General features: G+C 44.5%; 1 protein-coding gene across 1 annotated transcript; it reads right to left on the reverse strand.

The window, feature by feature from the left end:
- Positions 1 to 602: 602 nt before the first annotated feature.
- On the reverse strand, positions 603 to 21,635 carry rem2 (RAS (RAD and GEM)-like GTP binding 2). Its single transcript, XM_026373691.1, has 5 exons — positions 21,166 to 21,635; positions 17,874 to 18,210; positions 16,683 to 16,756; positions 7,649 to 7,826; positions 603 to 1,875 (listed from the first exon to the last, which is right to left on the reverse strand). The coding sequence occupies exons 1-5, from the start codon at positions 21,175 to 21,177 to the stop codon at positions 1,547 to 1,549; spliced, it is 930 nt and encodes a 309-aa protein (XP_026229476.1). The 5' UTR covers positions 21,178 to 21,635; the 3' UTR covers positions 603 to 1,546.
- Positions 21,636 to 22,675: the final 1,040 nt, after the last annotated feature.

Genomic DNA, 22,675 nt, shown 5'->3' on the forward strand with positions numbered 1-22,675 from the left:
ATGATGCAAAGTGTACAGCCAGGACAAGACTGGAGTGTCTGTCCCGGTCATTGTATTTTCTGGAGATGTTCTTACAGTCACAAACTGTTAACACTGCATCTTTTTCTTCCCTAGTCATAAATGGAGCAACTGTCCTGAGAGGCCGTCACACAGTCTGTCTAGAGGACGAGTGAGTCATCTGCTGACCTGTCACGCCGTTCTTCAGGCCTGCTAACGGCTGTAGGCAGACGTTCATTTTAAAACGCGGGTAGAAATAAAATGACAGGACACTCATTCGGGATGTCAAACAAAAATGAATTTATTCTCAGTGGAAAGATGAGGGTGCTCATTGGACGGTGACAAACAAGTGAGCATGTCAGTGACGCCGATATCGAAACATTTCCAGAACATTCTCTTTTGGGTCACCTGTGTGGCAGCACACGTTATAATGCCAGTAGGTAAAAAGAGAAGAATGACAACATCAAACACCTTCCCAGGTAGATTAGGTTTTCTCTTGTTTGTCCTCCTGTGCTTCACCAACATTCGAGTTTTCTGTCATTCAGCTTCGAATAAAGAAAAGTTCAGTCCGGTCATCGCCTCTAACGTCTTATTCTTTGACCTTCTTTTTTTTTTTTTTACTTTCGCTCCACATCCTGCAGTAAAGGGTTCTTTGTGCTGATCGCTCACGATGCATTCAGCAAAAAATATGGCTTGGGCTTTGATGCTGTTAGTCTTGTATAAAAGTCACAGATGAATATGTCATCGTTGGTATCAAACCTTTCTTAAAATCAGTATTGGACACGATAGGTAGATGCGAAGTGTGGAGATTATGGCTAAAAATGCGCAGATAGGGAGCATTTTTATAAATAAAGGGTCCTGCCTGTGATGGCATTGCTAGAGTCACTAGCTGGATTGTGCATTAGCTATCGATGAGGTACAGTAAATCCAGTGTCATGTGGCTGGAAAACCTACAGGGTCATGTCTTAGATCGTCTACTCAGCATGCTATAAAACAGGGTCTACAATACAGAAGGTTTAGATTGCTATCAGTCTCTACATGGGTGCGTGCTACTTGGGTGTGTGTTTATTTGTAATCCCCCCCAATCCCCCCCATCACCACCACCACATCGCCACAACATGCGTCCATTCAGCACTGTGGTGAATTTTCTGTCTCTTGCTTTCACCAGGAGACGATGAGCTGCCGCTGGTCCGTCCAGGCTGGAGCTCGCCTCCTAATCTCTGTCTGTTTCTCTCAAACCTGAAGCTGCTCTCTAAATGAGCTCCACTGATCCAGATGAGAGCAGATAAAGTGTCAGTGCTGAGCCTGCCTGATTTAAGCTCACTCTTTCCATCTTTCTTTCTTCTTCTTTCTTCATCTGTCTGTTTTAAGAGTCCGATCAGTGGGAAGTCTCCAGCTCCATCTCCATCTCGTCTTTCATTCATCTCTCCCTATACCTGTTTTGCCATTTCCATCTTTGACATCTCCCCTCCCCCATATTTTTCAATCTGGTGTGTGTGTATACATGTGTAGGAGTGTCTCTTTGCCTGTGTGTACACATGTGCGTGTGTCACAGTGCACTGAGGTCGTGGCAGGAGCGGGACTTCTGACGGAGGATCTTGCTGCCTCGGTGGCGGCTCATCTCCCTGTAACGGCCCCGGTCACGGTCACGGTCTCTGCCATATGATCGCGGCACCAGCCCCGCTAGGAAGCGCTTGGCCCTGCTAGTCAGGCTCTCCCTGCGGCCCGACCCGGGGTCACCATCAGTCCAGCCGGGGCCCACACAGTCACCCCTCGCAGCCCGAACTGCAGCCTCCAACAGCTCGTTGGTGCCGTGGTCCAGAGAGGCAGAGAGCTCCAAGTACAGGCAGTCGAACATCATGGCGCTGGATTGGGCCTCTGGTGAGAGAAGAGAAGTTTTTTTGTTTGTATGGTGCACATTTAAAATAATGGAGGCTTCAGACACTGGCAGCTGCAAATGGCAATTAGAGTCAGTCATGTGAAATTTAAAGACATTAGATCATGTAACCAGCAAACCATCCGCAGCGTGGTAATGATGCAGCTGGTGTGTGTGCTGCGTTTCACCACAAGATAATCAACAGCTCACTCACCGCTGTTCGAAAGACTCTTACACACCGAAATAGAGTCAATCCACAGCATCTCTCAATGTGGGAACGGGACCCTCCTCTCGGTCTACTGCTGCTTTGAAATGTGGCCTTGAAGACCCGGCACTGAACGAGAAATTGCAATGAAAGGAACAAAATTCTTCTAGAATTCTTTCCCTGTCACACTACACAAAAGGTCTTCAAGCTTTCAAAGGAGAAAATGTCTTAATTAGTGTAGTTCTTAGTTAACAGCAAACCCTTCTTCATTAGAGGGGGATTTGTTCTGTTGTCATGGAGATGGATGAATCTATATCCAGTTTTAAGTATTTGTTTGTGGTTTATATATTATATTGTATTTTGGTGGGTTTTTTCATCGAACTCCTTTTTCCAAATCCTGTCCTAGAAGAATAAAAAGTGCCAGAGAGGAAGACAGTGATGGCAAGATGGGGTTAATGTTGTCGCTAGCTTAGTTTTATAACCGTAAATCTCCTTGGATGCAGCTCAAATGAGAGCAAAATGTTTCTATCTCAATGTGACTGTATTGAATAAGAACAGGTGACTGAGCGTGTTGTTGACAATATTCAGTATCTCACCTAAAAACGCTTGTTTGTCCCTGGTCAAACAAACCGGGCACGATAAGGAAAAGCTGACAGATACAGATCATTGTACAACAAATGGGTTTCATTGTCAGCTCGAGTGGCATTTTCCTTTTTTTTTTTAGCCAGACTCCAGCTTTTCGCTTTTACTGCTTCGACTTAGAGTCAATCGGAGAGCCCACGAGCAGCTGCATGCAGGAAAGAGCCTTTGAGGCTTATTATAGGTTTTCATAATAACCACATAAAACATCCACTGCATGAACTTCACATGACGGCGAAGTGTTGACAGCAGGAAAAGGTTGCGGCCTTTTAACAATAAATTTTATATTTGAAAGAACTGCGCAGATTGTAAAATAACAAAAATGTCCCGCATTGTTAGACAAGGCCGTCTTAATTCAAGATCCACTAACTAACTCTTTTTTTGAGAGCTACTACAGCAGGAAGAATGATTTACTAAATACTTACACCTCATTAAATCTGGTGAAATCCACATTTATATTGTGAACTATAGTCACCGCAATGGAACCTGTCAATCTGGCTTTTGTGTGGCTGCTTTCAAGCATGAATGTATATGCATGTCTATGCACTGGAGCCGCACAGGTAATAGAAAAAAAGAACCAGATTTCATCTGTGTATATTAATCCACCCGCAGAGCAGCTGTTGACCCACAGCGGTGTCACCTAATAACAGTAGAAGGACAAAAACAGACAAATCCCAAACCAGATCAACACAGCTTATCTTAATGCCTACGACAGCTGATTGAATTGAGTCTTTATAACTTGGTAAAACAGTGTTTGGGGAGCTGGAGAGGAGAGGAGAGGAGAGGAGAGGAGAGGAGAGGAGAGGAGAGGAGAGGAGAGAGAAGGTAATAAGAAAGAAAAGGAGGAGATGAGACAAAACAGGGAGACAAAGAGGGGAAAGGAAATTAGCAGAGGATGGAAACAAGAGAGAAGGTGAGAGTGGTGACCCAAAGGTGATAACAGTGGTGGACCCAACCTGTTTGCTGTCAGAGGAAAGAGAAAGAGGAGGAAGAAGTGACGGGGATAAAAACGCGCGAGTCACAAAGAAAGACGAAAGAGACGCTGAAAGGAGATGACATGCAAGATGGCAGATGAAACGAACGAGCAGGACGAGAGGAGGCAGACAGAAAGAGACAGATGGACAGGAGAGAGAGAGAGAGAGAGAGAGAGAGAGAGAGAGAGAGAGAGAGAATGTCGACTAAGCAAACGCAGCCAGAATGCATATTAATCAAAGCCCTGAGGAGCAGGGCCACACCACAGCCATATTGAACAAATGATAAATACAGAGCCTGGAATTGAATTTCTTTATGCCACACCCCACCCATAGATGAGGGGATATTTTATCCTCCCTAAACGATGTGTTCCTAATGTGACAGTGTGTGTGTGTGTGTGTGTGTGCGTGCGCGTGTATTAAGGATGGAGATGGAGAGATATAGCAAAGGGGGAAGGTGAGCGAGAGCAGAATAAAAGTGTCACTGTACAAGTCATAAATAGACTTTATGACTTCAGCACCGCGAGCCCGGCCTCAGTTTCTGTAAGGAGGATGTTAGCTAGCCGGGCGGGGACAGTCAGCTTCCTCTGTCAGGCTCACATAGCAGATAGAATACATGCGGTCTGCGCAGAGAGAACACACGGAAAGAAGATCCCAGAGTCAGGTGCCCCGGGAACGAGGATGGAGCATTTCCATATCGCTGACCACGTTTCTGCTGGTTTGTTTTTTGTTTTGTTTATAGAAGAGAGAGAACGTGCTGAGTGTGGCCCCCCCCCCCCACTCCCTCCTCCTTCTACACACGTCGTTAAGCATACACCAAAGCTAAACTTGAGTTGACAGCGATGTGGAAGCACCAGCGTGCACAATTTTTACACATGCTGCCTCTGTTTGACTTGCACAGCACAGCACGCCAAACAGGATTTGACCTCCGACTGGGGTTTATATATACACACACACACACACACACACACACACACACACACATAACATAATGAATTCATACAACCCCAATTCCAAAAAGGTTGGGACGCTGTATAAAATCTACCAGAATGCAAAGTTTCAATATTTTCTTCACATTTATTATAGAACAGAGAAACACCAAATGTTTAAAGTGACAGTACCACTTCAAGGTTTTCTAAAAAAAAGAAAGATCATTTAGAAATGAATGGCAGCAGCACATCTCAAAAAAGTGCGAATAAAAGGTCAAGGGGGCTACAAAAGGCTGGAAAAGTAAATGGTACTAACGAGGAAGAGCTGGAAGAACATTTTGCAGCTAATTAGGTTAATTGGCAACGGGTCAGTAACAGGATGTCAGAGTCTCTCAGAAGTAAAGACGAGCAGAGCTTCACCAATCTGTGGAAAGCTGCGTCTACAAACTCAAATGAAAATAGCAAAGACATCATCTGCAGTACATCCTACCCTTAAAAGATTCAGGGAGTCTGGAGAACAAGGCTGCTATGTTGGATGCCTGTGATCTTTGGCTCAGTGCATGGACTCAGTGCAGAGCACCTCCAAAAACACTGTCTGTGCACCGTATCTGAATCTTATCCTCACCTTTAATGTTTGTGTAGATCTGTTGTCAGTCTGTGATCATGACAGCATAGAGTTTATACCTGTTTGGCTGGATAGAGATGTGGAACCAGAACTTCCTGAATCAACAAGCCACACCATGCATAACACACATCTCTTCAAGCTGGGGCTCGCATTCAAACACACACCATCCCCATACATTCACCCTTTTCCTCTGTCCTTCCTCTTCTCTCCTCGCGCCTCTTATCTCAGCTCTCGCTGCGAAAAAGGGCGAAAGGCAGCGAAAGATGGGGGCTGCTTGGGCGTCTGTGTGCATGGAAGCAGTCGTGCACGTAAGGAAAACTAGGAAGGAGATAATCAAAACAGAAGTGTGGCCATTTGGAGAAAAAAATAACTAAGAACAAAAGAGCCAAGAGACAAGGAGAGGTTACATCCCTCTAGAGATTTAGATAGAGTGAAACGCTGTGTGTGAGGGTTTTATATCAGACAGATGTGACAGTGTACATTCACAAACTGCTGTGAGTAGACAGGAATTGTGAAGGTGACCATGATGATTTACATATATAACGCACAGCGGATGGAGGTTTACAGCAAGGGCAGATTCTGCACTCACTCCTTTCCGTCCTGTCAACTTCAGCAATGTCCTATTTGAAACACTGATGAAATTCAGACAATGGGGCGGCGTGCCAAAGTCCGGTGAAATCAGAACCTTCCCGCGGTCCGAGCTCTGCTCGGTGGATTCACTAAACAGATTCAGTGCAGCACTGTGTGTTTCTTCTTCTGTGAATGTGTTTTTGCCTTGCTTCAGTGCGGCGTGCCAAGAAAATAAACAACAACAACAACAACAGAATGAAGTAAGCTCTTCAGGATCCACAGGACTTCTTTATTTTACAGTTGTCACACCAAAGCAACCAAACACAAGTCTAGAAACCTTTATCCCTATGGAACTCTTTGTTCTACTGAACTATAGTGGGTGGAATTAATATGTCTTAACAACAACCAACCAGGAAGTAATAAACTAACCTCACATGTGTCTCAATGTGTGTTTGTCAAATATGAAACGCAACTTAATCCTATTGAATATTCATACCTATGAGTGAGAGTAACTATGACAGCACTAACTTTTTTTTATTTATTCCTGGATTTTGTAAACAGAGTAGAAAATTATTTTAATGGCCAGAGATAGACCCCCCCAAGAGACCTTCTAATGGAGATGATGTTGCCTGTTCAGGAAGATTTATGGTAAAATAACATGGCAGGGAGACAGATGAGCAAAGAAAGAGAAAGACACAAAACAGGGTAAGCACAAGGGATGGCTGAGTAATTACTGACAGCAACACTACCACTGTTCTCTAGGGACAAATCAGAGTACGTGCGCATTTGCATTTCAAGCGTTTAGGCGCTCTAATCCATTATAATCGATAGAAAAAGCATTAGTATCTACAAGATCCCTGTGACTACAAGAGATTTTCTATTTGCAGAAGTGCTTGAAAAGGCATTTTTCAAGAAATTTACAATTCAGAGAAGTGTACAGCAGCCTGTGGTTTGCTCACCAGTACAACACAGGCAGGTTAAGATGGACAAAACATTACACTGTAAATAGGTTCAGATCAGATTTGTACCTGCTTCATTTTAGCCCACAACAATTCTTTAAAATACGCCTGGACCAGCGCCAATATGAATTAGGACATCTCTAATGTCAGAGAGAGACGTAGTTTCTAACTGGCAACCCCCAGTTTTGCAGCCGAACCGACACCTGCCACTGATCAGCTAATTAAGCCAAACTTAAACTGACTTTTTATGTTTGCAGCTCACTTTTAAAATGCGTCAAAATGGTTTTAAACTTGTAATTAATGGCTATATGCTAAAACACATGTAGCGTAGACCAAGCGGGTTCTAGGTACAATAAAGCAAAATGTGACACTAGAACTCCTTCAGCTTAGTGCTCATATTTGGACAAGTGAGATGGAGTCAGTAATAATGTTGCAAAAGAAAAGGCTTTTAAGAGGAGGACAAACCCATATGTTTGCCAAATGCAATATCACAGGCAGGGAATTTGGCTGCTGCTCCTGCGGTGTAAACGTCTCCAAATCCAATAAAGAACAGGATAGTGCTGCTAATGTAGTACCAAGACCATATTCCACATAGTGACAGAAAGCTACACAGTGGACAAGCTTCCATAAAAGCCTCTTTATTCGAACTAATTCCTAACCTCCAATTGTAGGTTAGTCAACACAATTTCAATGTACCATCCATCTCCCTTGTGTATGGTTTTTGAACGACAATAAAAGCTCACCTCAAGTTGACTGGGAACTGGTCTGAAGCTGTAATTGAACAATAGCTTGTCAGGGTTAGTGGCGAGTGGCCAATTACAGCACATCCTTGTATGAAGGGTTTACTTTCCAGGCCTGTGTCCCTCCCTCTACTTACCCTCCGAGCTGATTTCACGGGAGCGGACAAGGTCGCTCTTGTTGCCCACCAGGATGATTGGCGTGTGTGGCTGGGACTCCCTGAGGAGGAGGCGGAGCTGGGCGGTGCGATGGAAACTTCGCCTGTCAGTCACCGAGAAGACCAGGATACACACGTCACACTGCAGAGTGGACAGGTCCTGATGATGCAGACACACACACACACACACACAAATTAAATAGAGCGACACAGAAAGGCACAGCTCAGTGCCACGTCAGGTGGCTTTGACGCTTCACAGATATTACGATCCTTTGAATACCATCAACAAAGCAGCAGCATGTCCTTAAACAACAGCTTTTAAACCCACATTTCCTTTGTGCCTGTTGTGTTGGAGCGTCGCCACTGAAAGGACATCAGCGCCAACAGCAGATGGCAGGTTTTTACTGCCGTCCCATGAGAAGACTCAGACAACCTTTGCTCAACTTGACTGTACGTGCACTTGTCCTGCTTTATTTTGAATCTCTTGACCCTTTTAACAGTGACCATCAGCATCCCACTGGGGGCTTCCTGTCACAGACACTCAATTAGCCTGAGTGCCTCTGACAGAAACAGCAGCGTGGAACTGCCGATGACCATCTTTGTCCTCTCTCGCTCCCCCCCGCTCCCCCCATTTCTGTCAGCCACATTTTCATTGAACTGGAGGGAGTTCAGGGGTAAAAAGTCTGTCCTGCTGAGGTTCTTCTAGGTGTAGCTCAGCATCACTGAGTCTACATTTGTGTCTCTCTTCACCTAAATGCAGAAAAATAATAAAACCAAAACTTAAATATTATATTTTTGGAATTTATTCTTACAAAACCAATCATTTCCTCAATAATTAATCATAATCTACAAATTATAAAATGTTGTTAGAAACTGAAATTTCCCATACATATTATTATATACATACATATATTTCTCTCTAAGGGCTGAAGATCAAAACAGAGCAGAATAAAAAAGCAAATGTTGAATGTACATTTATCACAGTAAACAAAAACACAGCTTCAAATGAATTGCAGCTGTTTGCTAAAACGACAGCCACTGAGGTGTTTAAGGTGATGATATTTCAGCGTTGCGTTTATGGTGCATTCCACTGGCGATAAATCTGTTTATGCAGCTCGAAAACTCCCTTCAAGTCGCTCAAAGTTAAAACGCATAAATATCCATCTTTGCATCCTAAATCCAAATTTCGTTCTATGTATATTTAGCAGTGCTGCTCCTGACTAGGAAGAGTCATCTGTCAGATTAGAAAAGCGACACGGTTTCTAAGACTGAACAGAACCTGAGTCATGTTCTCTGTCAATTAAATATAAATTAAGTACTAAATTAGAAGACGTACCCAAACAGTTATTTTCTAAGCAGATGGGTTTCTTGTAGAAGCACAGACTGTGACTGCAGTTTTTTCAAATGACATCCAAAGTATCACCACTGTGTCAACAACGTATGTTCTCTGTTTATTGGCCCGTACCAAAATTTAGGTTTCATATTTCTATTATAGCATTTCGCACTCGCAGTTTTTTGTTTGTACGTGACCTCACAGTACATGCTCAGGGGGAACTCGTAAAATGGTATTTGGCAGCTGGTTTAAGGTTTAATCTGTAACTTTGTGTTGTGTTCAGTTTCAACGCTGCTCTGTTCTCCCCTGTAGAACTGCAAACACAATCAAGTCGTATTTCATCTGGAAAGTCTGGACTCTGAAGCCATAAACAGTGCTGACTGAATCAATATGAATGCATGTTATTCGCGCCATGTAACCCGCTGTTCCTGCTGGCTCTGTTCTGTCTGTGTGTATGTATGCCCTCGCCCTACATCCTCGCCCCTGAAGGTAAATTCCCGCCCCTCCAGAGAGTTTCAGATGCTTGAAAAATTCACAGTGTCTCGCGCGGCCAAAGGAATATCAGATCGCACCCCGAAGCAGGAAATTCACGCGGAGTGCCTTGGCGCTCTGTTTGACGGGACACAAGGAAAAGACAGGGAGAAGAGAAAGGAGGAGTGGAGAGGGGGGAGGGAGGGAGGGAGCCGCCACCTGTCACTGTCTGACTGAAGGATGAGGAGACAGAGTGGAAAACAAGACAGAGAGAGAGAAATGAAGAGAGAAGGAGACTCTAATCTTTTCAAGCAAAGGAGTACCAACACGAGAGTGGACATCGATTAGCTGCACACACACACACACACACACGATCGATTAGAAGTGTGATGGAGTGATCCTGGAAGAAAACTGTGACCAAGTAAACACTCCACTCCGTCAAACGGAGCCGAAGCAAATCAGGACACTGCCAAATCCCCCAACACCCCCCCACCCCCACCCCCACCCCCTCCAACCCTCTCTTTCTTTCTCTCGATTAAGCAGATTCAGTGTGTTCACATTGAGCAGGCCATCTGTCAATACCTACTCCCCATAAACACACACACACACACACACACACAGAAACCAGGCCCTCGTACAGTAGCATTCAAATAAGCAAATACACACAGATTGCTGAGCATTCAGAAAAAACCATCCATTAAAGCGCTGTACTAATAATGAACTTGTGGTAACTCACTTCATCGACATCATCCCATTGTTACGTTTGGTCTCGGGTTGTTTATCTTTATGTGCGTGCTCTATGTTCCTCGTATGGAGGTAGCTTATTCTTCTTCTTCACATACTTTCATACGCCAGTCAGGATGAAGCAATACTTGAATCAAAACGTGGCAGACAGTCAGAGTCCTGATTTGTTTGTGGGTGAACTTGACCGGCCTGACTTACACTCCATCCCCGCACCTATCGAGCGCCAGACTTTATCGCACAACAACATCAGTCCCCAGCCTCACTAATGCTCTTGTGACTGAATAGGAGTAAATCCCTGCAGCCAGTTTCCAAAATCTGGTGCAAAGCCTTCCCAGAAGACTGTTAATAGTTCAATGTGTGTGAATACAGCTTTAGATTTTCCCAAATACCTATGCTGCAATCCTCAAACTCAAATGATTACACAGCCGTAAGGTCACAGCGGTAATAATGATATCTGATTTGTATGCACAATGTAAGGTACACTGACAGTGCTGGCTCTATATTGGAATGATGAATGAATAATAATACATTTATGGTGGGACGGCTGCTTCAGGCTACATCGAGGAATGTTTCTGCACATTACTGTCTATCTTGATGGCTGCAGGTTCACGAAACGTACCACAAGCTGATTTTAAATATGACACCAACAAGCAGCAATGGAGATGCGTTCACTAGTTTTTAGATTTTGTCCAATCAAATCAAAATATCCAATATAAAACATTATGTTGTATTTTCTGCCTTTATTAAGTTGTTTATGGTTGGATATGGGAACTCACAGTGCTTGGTTAAGGTTAGGGAAGCACTGTGGCCTGAAAGAGAATCTTCACACACAACGTTGCAATCAATCATACTGCACTTAAATTTTAGTTTATTAGGAGAATAGTTTTTAGTAAACAGTGGGGCAGGGTATCTTATAGAGGAAATGGAAAACTCTAGTGGAACGATTACTGCATGGATGTGTATTAGATACTTGGTCACTTCTGGACTGCAATGACACGCATACAGACTGATCCGGCTCTTCCTCGGCTTCTCACTCTAAACACAGACGCACTGGACTATCATGTCATCTAGCACAATAAAAGTCGTTTTTTAAAAAGAGGAGACTCAAAGCGGAGATACACAAGCCCTATCTGTTCTATCAATAAAAAAAAGAACAGGCTTTTAAAGGTGTACTTTTCCATGAGCTCATTTCTCTGCTAGAGATGAAGATAAGAAAACCACATGAAAAAAAGAGAACATGAAAGCGCCGTGTCCCATCCTGCAGCGTAAAGACGCGACTTTTGTTCTTGAAAAAGGAGAAATATCACCGTGTGTTCAGACCTAACCTCCGCTGAGAAGCCGCAGCTGCGCTTTTCAAAGCTATCAATGGTGTTGTGGTGGAAAACAGCCTTCAACGTGACACCAAGCTGGAATGAACTCGAATCCGTTCAATTCCAGGTATGTTTTAAAAGCTTTCCATATGCACGGAAGCAAAACACACTACACACACGTGCACAGGCATACATTAACGTGCACTCAAACACAAAAAACAAACACTTGAACAGTAACTTGCTAGAGCCGGGCACTACATCAGCAGCCATTAACAGTGATGACAATGAATTCACATCAGACGCGATTTGCATAACATCCTGCAGCTCTGCGAGCACTCAAACTATTATTCTTTGCAGTTGTGAAAAGAAGGGGGGGAAAATACTGCATCGGGCTCTTTTTTGAGTGTATGCACACAAGTTCCTGGTTATACAACATGTTCCCCGCTGCCTGGAACACAGAACCTGAACTGCTGAAATCTGCTGGCTCCCAAGTCATTCGCTTTGCAGAACAAGACACACGAGCAAAGCAGCTTACGGCCTTCACATGGAAACAAAAGGTCAAACGCAGCCCCACCTGCTCGCACAAACATCTACAGAGCGTGCACACATGCACGGATAAATACATAGACGCTCGCGTTACCATTTGGCTTTATCAAAAGCAAACACATGCATTTTGCGCACATCTGCCTCTGTGGCTTGGGTTTTTTTTTATCTCTCTGCCTGTCTGAAATGAAAGAGCAGGCAGATCAATGAAGACGCAGGGGCGATGCATGAAGGGAACGGAAGAAAGACGAAGATGAGGAAGGAGCAGAAGCAAGGAGACGAGACAGAGCAGCACCTTGCTCTGGAGCTGAGTCAAAATTTGATAATGGGATGACGAAGCTTGGCGCAAATAGAATGCTGAGTTAGTGTGTTTGTGCGTTTTCTCAAACTTCTTTCTGCTGCACAGAGACATCGCTTCCCTAAGGAAATATATTAGTGAGGCCATCTGGCCTGCACTGGCTAGGCCATCCGCACACAGGCATAAGCGCCGCGTGAGCAATGACCACATCATCCCTGAATGCAGCTGACATCACAGCACAGGCACGGTGCAGCAAGCCGACAACACACACACAACTACTACTAACCACCTCACACACACATACACAGGAGGATGGTCTAGTGGGTGTCCCTGCATGACCCAGATTCAAGACTTAATATGATGGCATGTGGAGACTCCACCCAGCTGAAGTGCCCATTAGCAAATCCTTGAATCCTCACCAGTTTCAAGGATGCTGTTCTGTGATTGACCTTTGACCTCCCAAGAGGATTTTCCTCCGGGACACAATAAAGTACTGCGTCATTAATAAAAAAAAACAAAAACATTCTGTGACCTTGGACTTAAAAGGTTCAACCAGAGTCATTTGTCCAAAACGAGTTATCTGCGTGGGTCTACTGTCTGAGAAGTTATTAATGTTTTGTTAATAAAATGTTTTAATGCATGATGTAAGACTTTAATAGCCTCAACAAAAAAATACAGCTTAACTGTGAAGTTAAGCTGCCAATCAGAGCTCGGTGTGCGGCACACTGAGGAACAAATCGCTTTCTGACGTTTTTCCTGTGGCCACGTTGCTACAGTGTGTCGGTGAGATTAAAGGATATGAATAAAGCACATGTTTAATCAGAAACTCAGAAACTCCTATTGTATGATTATGTTGAAGCCTCTGTGCAAAGACCATTAACTCCAGACTACGACTACTAGACTGTTCACCTACTTGTGAATTACACATGTTCTACTCTTAACGTTGATGGTCAACATGCCATGGATAATACTCTGTTACCAATGACAACTGGGTTCAGTGTCATTTTTATCTTGTTTGAACATATTGACAGTGACAATCTGCTGACTCACTTCTCTGTAAAAGTCTCAACAGCGATCTTTACGACTATCAGCGTAACACAGTCAACACGACACCAGCCTATGTCAGCTGTCCATCACAGTCATGTTTAAAGGAATGAAGCTGTGAGGAGCGCTGACGTGAAACCGAGCTACTGTATTTCTGAGTGAAATCCATCGCTTTGCCATAGTGACTTTTAATGGAAAGCGACTGAAGCCCTAATTAAAACATGAAGCTGACATGTTCAGATGCAACTGGATTGATGGAAAGGACAGCATGTCAGTGGTCTGGAGCTTCACATTGATGATATTACATATCTATGTCATGATGGACTGTCATTAACATGACAAACCAGTTTGTAGCTGACAGGGTTCGTGAGATTATATCACGAATTCTACCTTGATGTCAACTTTATTCTCAACATTTTCATCTTCAAAACTAAATTTTTTTTTTACTTGACCATGGCAACAAGACTCACTCTTATAGTTAAAACATTAGTTTGGCCTAAAAACAAAACTATGTACTGTGAGTTCGGAGTTTCACAGTAAACTATCTGCAACTGGCCCAATCTTAAAAACTCTATTTAAAACTTTTATAGTTATTCTTTGATAATGACGCACAAATTGATTGACTGTTAACTCCCAGCAGAGACCAAGATAACAAAAATATAGTTATAGCAGAACTCTCATGAGGTTACAAAGGCTAAACAGGAAAGAGACAAACAGTGTAATCTGGGGAAGGAGCTCCCTGGACACAAAGCCAAAAATGTCTCTGTACCAAGAACTGGATGGTGGAACCATGTTTTTCTTCTCCTTTAATTGAGCAAAAGAATGTGGTTAAGCAACCATTATCTTCTTCCAAATTGCATCCTGAACTTTTTCTCTAATTTGCTTTAACATAATAAACCGTTCCTCCAGGATGGCAGCACAGCTTCCTCGCTGCACACTGAAAAGTGCACACACACATATACTGTACATCACTGGCCCACATTTTCCCATGCCTCAGGCTGCACCTTTTGGTTGTCTTTAATAAATATTTTAATTTCAAGCTATCAAATAGTAATGAAAAACTAGACTGACTCAAGGTTGGGAATGAATTCACACATGCACAGGCACACAGACACTAAGGAAGACAAACACGCATTAGCGTAAAGGGTGGGAAAGGTCCCTCAGGTCTTCAGTGACCTCAATCGTCCACTTCATCCCCCGGCATACACTATTGAACTCATCTGACTGTTTAAGGGATATATTACACAACCAATGTTGGCGTAAAGGCAAAGGATGGCATGGGCCGCTAGGTCAAGGCCAAGAGTGCTAGTGTTGCTATTTTGGGCACATGGATGACTTATTCAAACCATCCAACCCCTGTGACGTCAACAACACTCACAACGTCCCAGCGTCTGGCTGAGCAGACTCTCAGCTTTCTGTGCATGCGTGTGTTGGTGTGTTTTGCACATGTGACCATGTCGTTGCAGGCTGTGCTCGTACATGCACTGTCTGCCACCAATGTCTATTTACAGTACATATATATATATATATACACATTTTTAAATATGTATCCGGTCTTCCAGTCGTCCCTATTTGTTTGTTGTGCACTTCATGTACTGCAGTTGGGAGAATCATAGCCCCCATCGAGACGTTCGTGTGTCAATCAGCTGTGTGTCAAACCACGGAAGCGCTTGAAGGGACGATCGCCGAGTGCGGATCTCACAGTTTTTCATCTTTTGTGGCAGTTTGTATCGCAAGGGAATGATGAGGCGCTGATCGGACTAGCCAGAGAGAGAGAGAAGGAGGGGGGGGGGGGGGGGGGGGGGTAAGCCCCACGGCTTACTGCGTTGAATGCTGACTGTTCTAGCATGAGCTTATGAGTGAGTGAGTGAGTGAGTGAGTGAGTGAGCCCTCTGTCCTCTATGTGCGCATATAAGTGTGTGTAAATGTGTGTCTGTGCATGTTGCTATGGCAACTTGGGTGTAGGCTGGGGCGCCCCACAGAGAATACTTGCAGCTTGCTACAAGGCCAGAAACCCTGACTCGTGGGACGGCGAATGCTGTTAACGCCGTGCCAGTCCAAAGCAACGCCACACTTGAAGCAGCTGGACAGCATCTGTCTACGCACACGACTTCGCGTATGAGAGACCACGGGATTTGACCAACAAACAGCACAAAGACGTGAGCGCGAATTAGCGAATGGTTTGGGATGCTGTCCAGTCCTCTTGGCCTCCCCACGCTGCTGACAGTCCTGGAGATATTCCAGGCTTCCCGCTGGCCTGCGTCTGTTGCTTCGGCCTTAATGCCCTGCCTTGTATTAACACGGACAGAATAACAAATGTAATTAACTCTTGTCGGGATTGAACCATGGCAGAAAAAGGCCAGTGGAGAGAGGCGAGCAAGCACCACAGAGATGCAACAGAGAAGAGCGAATGGTCGGGGAGACTTGGTGATGGTGAGTGGCAGCAAGAGAGGCCAAACTAAATTGGGGGCGAGAAAAGCAGGGTGACGAAGGGTGTGAAGAAGTGACGAACTGAGCTAACTTTTTTTGGAGTTCCCCAGAGCTCAACAGAGCCGCGTGACTAATTCAACCTTGAGGGTAGAGCCCCTGAAGGCTGAGTGGACATCTGGAACAGGATGCATCAGGGATGATCCACCCTACACACTAATTAGAGTGCTTTACTGTTCCATCATCATTATTAATAGGCATTAATGAGTGCACGCTTTTTGATTTCACATAATGTCCTCCGTGTCACGAGGGGCTTTTTGACAAGCTGTTATTTCTCTGTGCCGCTGCCAGCTGCAGCAGAAAGTTTTTCCCGCTCAAAAATCATCACCACGGGGTTGTACTAACTCATTCACCACGTTCAGCTCAAAAGGTTGATGATGCATAGCGGCAGCAATTTTAGCCTTCGCCAAAACGCTCTCGTTCACTGTAGGTTTAAATTGAAACAAGGAGGGTTAGTGGGAGCGATTTTCTACTTTTTCAAAATGAGAATGAATTTGCAGTGAACAGCGAGCACAGTCGCTCCTGCAGGATTCCCCGTGCTGTAGCACAAGTATGCACTCACTCTCTTTCCACTTGAATAGGCACAAATGATTTGCCCATCACAGAAATTGGACAAACGGGACGTACTTTGGGAACTTTCGTTTCTCATGTGCAGACAAAGAATGTCAGAACCAGAAGCAGCTCAAGACGGCTTAGGGAGAAAGAGTTCAGTGAAGCATTAAAACCAGTTTAAACTGTATAGTATGACACGTAATGACAGTGTGTGCAGCTCAGTCAGGAACTCACCTGTTTCCAGTTGTCAAAAACGATGATTTTGCTGTCCTCGTCGTCGACAGTCACTGTGCACTCGTAGCCCTCACCTGCAAGCAAATAGCCACGTGTCACACATGAGCACACACAGTGTAATAAAGACGTCCACCGCACACACTGTGTGACACGTCAAGTAAATACTAAGGACGGTTATTGTCAACTGAGCCCATGAAAAAACAACAGGGCAACAATGTTTTGCCAGTTTTCCAATTCTTTTTCAATTTGTTCCTAAGTCTATGCCTCACAGATCCAAGTCTGTTCCGAAGCCTTAAGAAAGTGGAACACCTGGAGACTGTAGATGTTACCAAACGATGCACAAACAGGATTAAATATGAATGCATTAATATAATAATGGCTTTTTACAGCAGCCTGTTACTACCTGTTAATAAGATGAAGTGGCTGTGAAAAACTATTTATACAATACCACCAGAGTAAAGCTTTAAAGAAAACATTTCTCTTAGCAGTGTTTCACACTGAAATTAAGATGTGTAGTAAAGTAAAGTGAAGCTTTATTGGTTGTTTTGTGGTTTTTGTATTGGGTATTTTACTGAACCACGTATTGCTATATTCCTGCACTAGGGGTTTTTAAAAAGCGCAATAAGCCAGAGGTGCTTTAAAAACGATTGGAAAATCTCCTTGTGATGAATGATGTGTTTATTTTAAGGCTAAGCGCAACATATCTGCTGCTAATCAGTGCTGCCTTTACTTAGCGGAGAGACACATATTGATTGGTGAGGTGTTACTCGCTGAGTAATACGCCGCGAGAACATATGTTCAAAACTCCACAAAAAAAAAGTGTTAATTAAATAGGTGATGAATAATGTTGGTTTACACCTCGCAACATTGAGACGTAGCTCGCTGTTAAAATGCCCATGCATGATAAGAACGCCGCTATGGAAACGTGTACAAGCTGCTGGGGCGACGGTGATTTCTCTGTTGGACTTATGACACGTGAATCCACCTGTACTACATGGGCAGTGATGAATTCTTTATAGCATGAGTCAGGAGCATGCCAGCTTTGTGCATGAGGCAGAGCCTTTGCACCAATTGGCTTCCTGGTGTTGGGGTAAACACCGTGATAGACAGACCTAGTGAAACTTATCTGAAGTTAGACCTAGAGATTTGTTGGAAAAAAAGGAACATGCACACAAAAACACAGGCTATTACCACATGCTTGTGTCTCAGAGTCTATAGAGAGGGATCTGTCCGACTGGCCGGCCAGCGATAACGCCAGTGACGACTTGCCCACACCATTCTGTCCCAGAAGAACTATTCTCAATGCCCCGCCGTGGCTGTGGTAAGCTGACTGGGCAGCTGCCGACTGACTGAAGGACTCGTTCCGAGGCACCGCTGTGTCACTGATAGGCAACGCTGCAGGCTCCTCCAAGCCCGGGATCCAATCACAGTCCTCCGATACAGCCTCTTCCCTCCGCAGCTGGTGTTTGACAGGCAGGGGTGTGCTTCCTCGCCGGAGGGGGGGTGCCGTGGTGAGAAACATACTATACTAGAATCAAATGGAGAGAGATAAAAAAAAAAGACATGTGTAAGTCTGGATAGGAACTATTGGTCAACAGCTTACTGTACCTACAGTAGCAACCTTAAAATCGTCCAAGAGGTGTGCAGGTTGCAGATCTACCTGTAAATGTTACCGCTGGGGAATAGGAGGAACAGTGTTTCCCCTGTGTGCGCCCATGTGTGTAAGGAGAGGAAGGTGATAACAATGGAGGTGAGAGAGGTAAGTGGCAGTGCGAGAGAAAGATGCTGATGAAGTCGAGGAAGAGGAGGGAGATGGGGAGCGAGGTGAGGGAGACGCGGGGCAGGAGGAGCAGCTCAAAGAAAAGGAGCAGGTATACTGTACTATAGGTAAAGACAAAAACACCCAGGGGAGAGACGAAGCAAAAAAAAGCTGCAGCTGTGAGAAATAAGGGCATGAGTGCGGTCTGGTGTGTCTCTACTTTACAGTGTGTGCACAGGCAGTGCAGCATGAATTCACACGATAAAACAGGTCAGAGGAATAAAGTCTTGATCTCCATCCCTTGTTATTTTAAAATGAAAGGTGAAGCTGGAAAAGAGGCCGTGAGAGAGTGTGTGTGTGTGTGTGTGCGTGCGCAGTCGTGTGGATAACAGTGTGTGTGTTTGCTACCGCAGCAGGTCAACCATTGACAACCCTCATCAATATTAAAACAGCAATTAATCTAGCTCCAGTGGAACCCCCGGGGCGCCTGTGGCCCAGCGTCCGCCTGGCAGAGCTAAGTACAGTATTGGCGTTTAATTAAAGGTGATTGACACAATAACAGGAGCGCATTAGAATATCCTGCAATCCAATTCAGACCCACCACAGGGGGAAGGCTTCACAGATTGCAACGAGCTGAATCAACACCTCTCTGCCATAGTGTAAACAAAGCCTGAAGATTAGAAGCTCCACAAAAAGGTTCAACTAATGAACTGGCAACTTTACTCTTGTAGCACTGACCTTTCATGTTTTTTTGTTTTCATAGCATCCTCTAAATACTGTATAATGAGCTTCCTAATGCTCCACTGGCACCATCATACACAGGGAAATATATGCAGTACACTGCAGAAGTAGGTGATATATGCGTAGCACAGCAGAGCAGAGAGGAGTTTGGTGAAGGATCCATCCATTATGCTAACTGCTCTCCCCTTAAGGGTCACGAGGGTGCTGGAACCAATCCCAGCGGCTGCGGCGGCTGCACCCTGGACAGGTCGCCAGTCTATCACAGGGCTGACGTACAGACAGATAAACATTCACAACCACACCTATAGGGCAATTTACACCAATTAGTCACCAATTAGTCTGTTAGGGAGAACATGGAACCGCCACACTGAAAGGCGCCCGAAGAAGAAGAATATAGAATAATATAGTATGATAAATTACAGTTGTGTAAACTACAGTACACTGTAATATAATGTACTATAGTGCAGAATGGAAGAGTACAGTAAAGTAATATATAATGTGACATGAAATATACTCTTGTGTGGTCTAGTGCAGTAAGCTATAAAATAGGATAAATAAAAATGTTGTGTAACGCCTTGTAAAATAAAATATGGTGGTCTACAATACACTTTAAAACTGTGTACTGAAGTGTTTAGTGTAATGAGCATAACAAAGGATATAATAAAAATAATAATAATCATCATAATACTTTATTAATATTAAAGGAAAAATCTTATGGGCATATGCAACAATAAACACTGTGCTTCATGGAGAGCTGCATTAACATATACTATACAAAACTATACTATAGTAGATTTAAGTATAGTATAGTATAGTATAGTATAGTATAGTATAGTATAGTACAATGTAGTATAGTATACAGTAGTATAGGATAGTGTAGTATAGTATACAGTATACAGTAGTATAATATAGTATAGTATACAGTAGTATAGTATAATATACAGTATTATACAGTAGTATAGTATACAGTATTATAGTATAGTATACAGTAGTATAGTGTAGTATAGTATACAGTATAGTGAAGTATAGTATACAGTATAGTGTAGTATAGTCCATACAGTAGTGCAGTTCTTCTCAGTGTCTTTAATAGCTGCTGTTGAGGTGTGGTTGCTTGTGATACACTGCTCACACACACACACACACACACACACACACACACACACACACACACACACGCTCACTCAGGTAGCTCTATCAGGTTAATTGAACGGGTTAATCAATTAAGCGCGGCTTTATCTGCGCTCTGGGGAACGACGCACGCAGGGACGGGAAACTCTTGACCGCGGGGCTCAGCCAGTGTGTCAGGACTTAATCTCCTGCTCTCGCCAAGCTGTCGAGAAACTAGGACAAACAACAGTGCACAATACAAAATTAATACTACAGGCTATGTTTTCCTTCTGCTGCTCCTCCAGCAGCTGCAGCAGCCCCAGTTCTGTCGAGCGGAGCTACTTCTCTGATTCTCCCAGATCATGTTCACTGTCATGTTCTCATCGCAGCCTAATTCAAGTCAGAGCATCTCTGAAATCATCTGTGAGGAACAATAGGATGCAGAGAGAGAGAGAGAGAGAGAGAGAGAGAGAGAGAGAGAGGAGTGGATCCATCCAGCATAGGTGTACAAACATCACAGCAAGACGTGGAGGCAACTACTACTACAGATAATCCAAAAGAGGAGGAGGAGGACAGTGGAGAGATATTTAAATGGTACTGTAAAGTCACCAGTGAGCAGCACGCACACACACACACACACACACACACACACACACACGTGCTGAGAGTGCTCCAAATTCCCTCACACGCACAAACAGCGTGTGCTGCATTAAAACACGCCATTCCCCATCACCACAAGGTTTGTGTGTGTGTGCGCCCTACCTGCTGTGTGTGTGTGTGTGTGTGTGTGTGTGTGTGTGTGTGTGAAGTCTTCTTTATTGTGGGCTACTGTGGAGAGCGCACGAGGTGGCTTTGACTGAGACTGCGTGGCCTTACCTGGTCAGCCATGGTCCTCCGTGAGTCTTCTCCTTATGGAACTAGTGGTGGAGTTGCAGCCGCCTGCGCCGCCCGGTTTCAGGTCATCAGACCCGGCATCACACTCGCAACTGGCGGAAACACACGGCGCACAAAGGAGGCGCGTCACATTTCATTCACCATCCTGATCTTCTCCGCGCTCCGGCGCGTAAAAATCCCCCCCCCCCACCGGCTTTCTCGCTGACTGGAGAGGAAAAGGTGCGACGCATGGAAAACTGGAGCAGGTAGCAGCAGGCTGGGGGGTGTGTGGAGGGTGGGGGGGGGTGTAGAGAGAGGCTTACACCTGCGTCTTCGCTTGGAATAAGAGGCGAGTAGGAAATAGAAGAAGACAGAAAGCCATCAACACTAGAGCACATTCCCGCCTGTCCTTTTGGTCTCCCACCGACCAGCAGAGACTGCGCTTCCCTCTCCACCTCCAGCTAATACCTGCATCTCTCCCTCTCTCTCTCCCTCTCTCCCTCTCTCTCTCTCTCTCTCCTGCCAAGTGTGTGTGTGTGTGGTGCTGGGGCGAGTCCTGGGCTGATTGTGTACAGTGATGTGATGCTCTCAGGCTGGGGATGGATTTAAGGGGGTGATGACGTGGCCTCAGCTCCCTCCTCGTGCGTAAACATCCCCATCTGCACAGGTACCTTGAAATATGTGGCTTTTGTTGTTAAGGGGACCAGCGTGGACTGGTGCTGTGGTCGCTGTGACGTGTCGAGGCCACCAGAGGGAGCCAGAGAGACGCCTCTCAGAGAAGATGCTGTCAGAGTGTCACACAGAATAATTCATATTTTCACCTTTCTGTTCAGTTAAAAGAAGAGTTGACACTGAAAACATGAGGAATACTGCACTGAAAGTTCCACTGGCTGCAAGTTAGGAAAATACAAGCACACAAACAACAGGCCAAACAAAATACACAAAACACAAACAAGCAAAATAAAATAAAATAAAAAAAAACACAGTGGAAACACACACACACACACACAAAAGAGCTGCAAATACACATTCAACACACAACGTAGAAGGACATAAACGTCTCCATGAATCATTAGAAGATAAAATGTGCGTGTTAGTTCATTTTACAACAACAGCTGACTCCAGTGGAGTCGTGGGTCACCATGGCAACAAAATGGCGTGCTGTTTTGCTGTCCCTCGGAAACACTGCTCTTACCTGCAATCGGCGAGGCTACAGTGTTTCCAAGAGGGATGGCACTAAAAAAAAAAAAAAAACAAACTGATGGACACTCAGCTGGGACATGCATGTTGTTGCCATGGTGACTCGAGGGAAGTCGACCGGAAAACGATCAGTGGATGCCAGACAACTTCAGTAGCTTACTGGTGAAGCCTGGCTCATAGAGACAGCTGCTGTATGAAGCAGAAACACATGACTGTCAGTCAAAAGATCAATTACTAGTTGTAGCATCTAAAAGTTATTGGGGGACATAATGGTTAAGGCACATTCCACATAACTTCAGCGTCGCCATGTCTA

Source organism: Anabas testudineus, chromosome 17 (genome assembly GCF_900324465.2).
Source record: "Anabas testudineus chromosome 17, fAnaTes1.2, whole genome shotgun sequence".
NCBI classification, from domain to species: Eukaryota; Metazoa; Chordata; class Actinopteri; order Anabantiformes; family Anabantidae; genus Anabas; species Anabas testudineus.